General features: G+C 43.7%; 1 protein-coding gene across 2 annotated transcripts; it reads right to left on the bottom strand.

The window, feature by feature from the left end:
• Positions 1 to 1079: 1079 nt before the first annotated feature.
• LOC105557567 (myotubularin-related protein 10-B) lies at positions 1080 to 5461 on the bottom strand. 2 transcript variants are annotated; one of them, XM_012004829.1, is made up of 10 exons: positions 4967 to 5461; positions 4683 to 4877; positions 4448 to 4603; positions 3668 to 3792; positions 3399 to 3551; positions 3018 to 3322; positions 2782 to 2928; positions 2454 to 2623; positions 2202 to 2372; positions 1080 to 2119 (listed from the first exon to the last, which is right to left on the bottom strand). In XM_012004829.1, exons 1-10 carry the CDS (start codon positions 5027 to 5029, stop codon positions 1649 to 1651), a joined length of 1956 nt encoding a protein of 651 aa, XP_011860219.1. In that variant the 5' UTR covers positions 5030 to 5461; the 3' UTR covers positions 1080 to 1648. The 2 variants fall into 2 exon arrangements, with proteins under 2 accessions (XP_011860219.1, XP_011860218.1); XM_012004828.1 differs by having other exon boundaries at positions 2454 to 2626; positions 4967 to 5460.
• Between the last annotated feature and the right edge of the window lie 871 nt (positions 5462 to 6332).

The raw sequence follows: 6332 nt of genomic DNA on the forward strand, positions 1-6332 counted from the left end.
AGAATCTAAGGAATTCCACGTGAATTTAAAAAGTGTTATAAAAATCAACATGAAAATGCTAGAATTGCAACACTTTCGTTAATTTTTCTAATATTCTGCAAGTAAGCAGGCGTTTTAATAAAATACAACCGCCAGAATCTGAGGAATTCCACGTGAATTTAAAAAGTGTTATAAAAATCAACATGAAAATGCTTGAATTGCAACACTCGTTAATTTTTGTAATATTCTGCAAGTAAGCGGGTGTTTTAATTCTTTAAGATCTTGTTTTTCAAATCTTTGTAAAGTTTTGTACTAATTTTGTAGTTATTTATAGAAATTTTTTCCACTAGGGTAAGCGCGACAAGATACGTCCCTCCGTAGAGAAATTCGATCGAATCGCGCGCGCGTTAATGAACTTTACGCGCCCGAGTATACACTGTGAAAAAGACCGCGAGGTCAATTCTGTATTTTACACTGTAGTGAAAATGCTAAAAGTGAGTAGCTCTCAGTTTCCTCAGAAAGAGACAAAACCGTTTACTTCTAGCATTTTCACTATTGTAAGATACAGGGGGTCAATTCTGCATTTTACGCCACAGTGGAAATGCTAAAAATGAGTAGCCTTGTCCGTTTCTATTTCCTTAGAAAGAGACAGAGCCGCTCGCTTTTAGCATTTTCACCATATTGTAAGATACAGAATTGACGCCCAAGAGAGCGTGAACCGAGAATAAATTCTCGAGGCGGTGTTACTGACCCAACCATTTCGCGTGGGAACGTGTGATTTTCTTCTCCCTCCAGCGTGGAGAGAAAGAGAGGAGAAATGAACGGAGAGGTCGGTTAAAAAGAACAGAATTCGTGTAACAAGCGATGGCATCTTTTAGCTTCGACATAAAAAAAAATAGCGACGAAATGAATAGTCTCATTAGTGCATATAGAATAAGGAGGGACCGTTTGAATCAGTTAGAGAGAAAAAAAATTTCAGGGCAGACTTTTTTGAAAACTTTTTATCTGATTTGCACGTTTAACTGCACGGGTTAAATAATCCCTCCTTACCCTAGAAATCCATGGTGCCATGGACGATGTGTTTCAAGGGTTGAATTGCGTCAATTTGAAAAAAATATATATTACGCTCAATACATTGAATATTCGCTTACGAAATATTAAACGAAAAACTTTTCGTTCAATTATAAACTTTGTCGATTCATAACAGTGCAGGGGGTGTCTCCGAACACAAAATCGAAGACACCGCCCTTTCATCCGCATTGAGATTTATGTACACGTTTCTTCTTTCTTCCTATCTTAAAATCACGCCGTCTCCCCTCTACGTCTCGCTATTACTGCGTTTCTAATACTCGCCAAGATATACATATAAAGATCTTTATCGTTTCACGCGAAAAAGAACCCTAGCTGCTCTCAATGACGCGACGAATTTCTCGCAGGCGCGTATTTTAAAGCTCCTATTATCCGACACAAGTTTACAGGAGTACATCGAGCGCTGGGAAACGCCACTGATGAGTCCGACACTTGTATGTATATACCTGCCCCTGGAAATTACCCTTTCCTTTACAAACGTTTCGACAACCCTTTTTCGAAAGAGCCTCCCAAGCGTTGCTTCTACGGAAAAGGTGTGTAATCAGGTACGCGTTTTGAATGCCGTGGAAACAGCACTCTGTCAATCAGTCGCTGTTATCAGTGATTGCGCGTCTAATAAACTCTCGCTTAGTAGGATCGAGCTGTTCATGATCGGCGCACTGACGGTGTTCCCCGACCTGTTGTTACTAAAGGGGTAGAAGCTGTCGATGTTGGTGTGAAGAGAGCAGGTGCCGACCTTGTCCACCGGCGAGACGCGGTTGTCGTTTATTCCAAGTTGATTTACGTCGTTCTGAAGTAACCTAATGTAAAGCTCGACGTGCCTCTGCCCGCCGTTACGAATCTCGAGTGTCGGTATCCAACGGAAGTAGCATTGCGTCCAAAGCTCGAGACTAGAGATCGCGTGCAAAGGTCTCACAACTGACGCTCTGTTCACCGTCTTGTCGGCACTGCGGGGAACGAATAGAGGATTGTAAAACAGCAAGATATCCTGGTCGTTGAACTGCTCCCGCCAGTCCCACACGCTACGAAGCACCAGAGGCGTGTTGGGATCCTGAAACAAACCAAGACGTAACGCTCGGGCTACTTCGACTCGACGCTTTCGGTACGTAAGATTTCAAGTAAGGATCTGTTACCATAGCTGCCACTGCCCGATCTCTCTCGCAGTTGAAAATGAAGGTGTCGAAAATGGAAACGTGCGCTGCGTCCCACAGCGTGGTCAGGTACGTTTCCGTGAATTCAAATTCCGTTGGATACTGGTGGCACAATTGCCAAACGCAGTCGAGGTACAGGAGGAACAACGGGGACTGCGCGAAGAAAATAAAAAAGACTTTAGCCCTTTAATCGTTGGAGGCTGGGAGCCAAGAGTGGTCGGATGCCATGCGTACCTTTTCCGAATTGGCTTTCACGATGTGGCCTAATCTATCGCAAAACGGATGGCCACCGGCGACCCATTCCTTTTGCAACAACGATTGAAAACCTGCTATAGTACGAAAGTGATGATCCAGCGACAGTTGCGCTAAACTCGATATAACGCAGCACAAGTCTCTGGCAGCACCTTCTAAAAACGATTCTCGTTTATAACCGAAGTCTCGACTCGTTACTATCGACATTTCCGTTCCACACGATTAACATCGATCGTAAAGCTGACATTGCCTCTGTTAAAACATTCCTCTACGGCCGTCGCACTCGCGAACAGATTATCTGAACAACTACCTTGTAAGATGACGGAAATTCCTAAATTAAGGCGGTCGCAGACTTCAACTGTCTTTTGCAAGCAATACGATATGTATTTAAGCCACTTTGTGTTTTCTAACAGCGAGTAAAAATTATTATCTTGAATCCAGAACTGCCTGATGTTCTCTGAAACGAATACGTCCATCTTTAGAGACACATTCCTCCTCCTCGCGACAATCGGACACGCCAAGATATCGATCGATTTGAAGATTTACCTGGTGTGCACAAGCTAATGAATTTAGTGAAACTTGCCGCTACTAGCTTAACATTAATTTCTTTATTCAATTCGATAACAACCGGAGGTATCTTTTGAGGATGGCTTTTACGGACATTTTCAAACATAATGTTCTCCTGCATCCTCTCTGTAATCGTTGGTAATAATTCAGACATTTTTACTAATGCCGCACCGTGTGCACTTGTCCAGGACCATACTGGCGGTCTATTACCTTGAAAATGTCTAGCTGCATCTGTCAACTGACTGTCGGTCACAGACGCAGGTACCACTACATATTGCGATAAACTGCAAATGGACGGCGATCAATCAAGACTCGTCGACGCTTGTTAATTATATGAATTACATTCAACAAGCGAGTTACCTCGGACAGAGCTGAAATTTGGCGTTAACCATGGACAATCGCCAACCTTTCCTTATCTCGTCGCTGCGCAATGTTCTTTTCAATTCGTTTTGCCAGTCCGCGATATCGCGAAACAGTTGTACATTCTTGTCAAGACTACTGTAATAGGCCTCTCTGCAATCAGACAAAGATTAGTATTGCGAAGCACTTGAATCCGAGGTGAAGCGGCGATCTTTAACAGCAGAATTTAAACGCAACGTTTCACTTGGAGCCCAAGGTACGACACTAACGTGTAATCGTAGGCGAACAACAGTTGGTGCCTGCTGGGAAAGGCGTGATGTAGCAGCGCGGTCAGAAGATTCTTGCCGTGCCCGAGAGGTGAGAATTTGAAGGAGAACGACCACGTCCTTAGATTCTGCAATTCATAACGCAACATGTAATTCTCGTCGCGATCACCGTACAACAGAGTTGCTCGTCGCTTTTAAACAATCGCCAGCTAACTTTATCACGTCCGAGAGAACGGACATCTGTATCTTTACATAACACAAGGGTGTCTTAATGTAAACTTAAATCGCCCGTACATTCCCAGATAGCCAAATCGCAATTGTCCTCTAAACTTGTTAAAATGAAACTTGTAGATTATCTAATTCCTTGAAAAGGACCACAACCCGCATGGCCGAAACGTCGGAATAAAATAAAACATCTGCCAGCCTAAGTCGTGTAACAATTCTTCTCACTGTTAATCAACCACTGGCGATTCACACTCCTTTCTGATAGCCAAATCTGTTGGAACAGATTTTGTCAAATGCCCGCTACAAATTTTGAAGGCAGAAAGACTGCAGATTGCATACGAGAACTGATATATCCGATACTTGTTTGCTGTATGTCGGCAGAAATACAACCAAATTCACACAACTGGATCTGCTCGGTTTCTTCCGACAATGTGTCGATGGCGTACGCTTTAGACTCTGTTGCCGCAGCAAAAGCCAAATGGCTTTGGTGTTGGTCTCTGACAAATCTGCTGCCAATTTGCTGACATTTTGCCGACCGGGTTGTAAAAGAGAACTCACTTTGCAGATGATGAATATCCCTTTGACTTTCGACGGTACCGCACTGCCGGGGACTAGCTTTCTCTTCTTGTCGCCCACCGTCACGTAAATCTCGTCGATATTCGTCAAACAAGTGTCCGTGTATCCGTACAAGTGGTTTTGTTGCCGAGTGACATTCTGTAACGCGGATCCTTGAAAATCTCGACAAGTCGCACAGAGATTCGAATGCCTGTATTGAAAGAAAAAATTGTTATACCTCTCTGTTGGAGTCGCTGCTGGTGACGAAGGTGAGCTTGAAATTGGTCACCGACAGGACGCCAGATATGCCCTGGTTCAGGTCGCTGACGGGCGAGAACATAAGGACACTTTGCGCCTCGGCGATAAGAACCTCCCCCGGCAATAATCTTACGCTGTGCTCGATCAACGAATTACGCCGACTGGAGCTGAAGGTCTGCAAGGAGGTTAACGTCGATCAGCGATGCCCGGGCGCGTCTCTCGTCGCTCGCGCCGGCGATCTACCGAGAGACCGTTCGCGGTTACCTGCAGCTCGTGGTCCTCCAGTCCCACGTAACTAATGAAATTGTTGCTACTCTTGTTTTCCATGACAGGCGAGCTCGACCGCGAGTCCCAGCCGCACTTGTTGTCGCACCGGACCCTACGAAACGGCTAGCGGCGAGAGCGCGAGTGACGCCTCGTTTAATTATCCTCTCGCATCGTTGAATTCTCTCGGGCGACTCTCACGCAGCGCCCACGCCAACGTGCAAGCACTGCAAGCCGCGCTCCGTTCGTGGAAGCGCTGGAAATTCAAAGCCCGCTTGGTAGAGGGGCGGCGCGAATCGTGCAGGCTGGAACTGTATCCTACGAGCGGAGGCCCAGTCCGGCGAACATCGCGAGCTCCATTCCAATTCCGCTGTCGCCGAATGTACAGACGATGACTGTGGCGAGTGCTAAACTCTATATTACTTTTAAAAAAAAGAGAAAAATTTTGACAGGTCTGCCTCCTCTCCTTTACGTATACCAGGTTAGAGAGAGAGAGAGAGGGGGGGGGAGAGAAATGGAGGGAGAAATAATAGGGCGAGGGGTTGAGGCAGAAGAACGAAAGGGGGGAACAGCTGAGCGCGCCATTTTGGGATCTACAGGGTGCTAAAAAGTAATGGTGCGGTCCCGTGGACGCGGGATGGACGGCTCCAAATGACATTGCGCTATTTAGCATTGGGGAATAATATGAAATCATACGCTTTCCGAGTTGCGCACAACACAATCTCAAAAATAATATCTGAGACTTGTGTCCACTGACTTCTGTCCGCTTAGGTTAGGTTATACGTTACCAGTGTTTGCTGTTATATAAATAAAATTATATAGATAATTATCTAGATAAAATTTAGCGTTATCTTATCTTTATATAGATAATAAAAATAAGTATTATCTATATCTGTATCTTAGATGAAAAAAGTGTTATTTTTATTAAATTATCTAAGATAACATACAGATAATTTGGTTTAGGGCCACATAAGGTTAGCCACATAAAAATACTTAACAGTTACACTATTTAAATATGAATGGCGTTGTAGACCATGCATTTCTGCGTTTACATGAAGTCTTAAAAATATTATCTGAAAATGATCTAGATGAATCATCACATAATTTTATCTTTTATCTAGATATATTCAAAACGAAATCATCTTTATCTTATCTAAGATAAATTTATATATTTTTATCTTATCTTTATCTAGCTAATTTTAAAATCATCTATACACAACACTGGTTATACGTTACCAGTGTTTGCTGTTATCTAAATAAAATTATATACAGGGTGTTTCCAAATACCCGTATCACCCGTAACTGGCAGATAGACCGGGGCAAACTGAATAGAAAAGTCCTATACCATTTTGCAAAATTCGTAATA

The sequence above is a fragment of the Vollenhovia emeryi genome, unplaced genomic scaffold (genome assembly GCF_000949405.1).
Source record: "Vollenhovia emeryi isolate VEMERY1.0 unplaced genomic scaffold, V.emery_V1.0 DF939456.1, whole genome shotgun sequence".
Taxonomy (NCBI): Eukaryota; Metazoa; Arthropoda; class Insecta; order Hymenoptera; family Formicidae; genus Vollenhovia; species Vollenhovia emeryi.

What these genes read in the sequence shown, in the direction of transcription:
- LOC105557567 (XM_012004828.1), bottom strand. Translation starts at nt 5,029, where the DNA reads ATGGAAAACAAGAGTAGCAACAATTTCATTAGTTACGTGGGACTGGAG. An exon ending in CATTAGCTTGTGCACACCAG is followed by an intron (nt 2,929 to 3,017) that starts GTAAATCTTCAA and finishes TATTCGTTTCAG; the next exon opens with AGAACATCAGGCAGTTCTGG. An exon ending in AATTTCCGTCATCTTACAAG is followed by an intron (nt 2,627 to 2,781) that starts GTAGTTGTTCAG and finishes AATCGTTTTTAG; the next exon opens with AAGGTGCTGCCAGAGACTTG.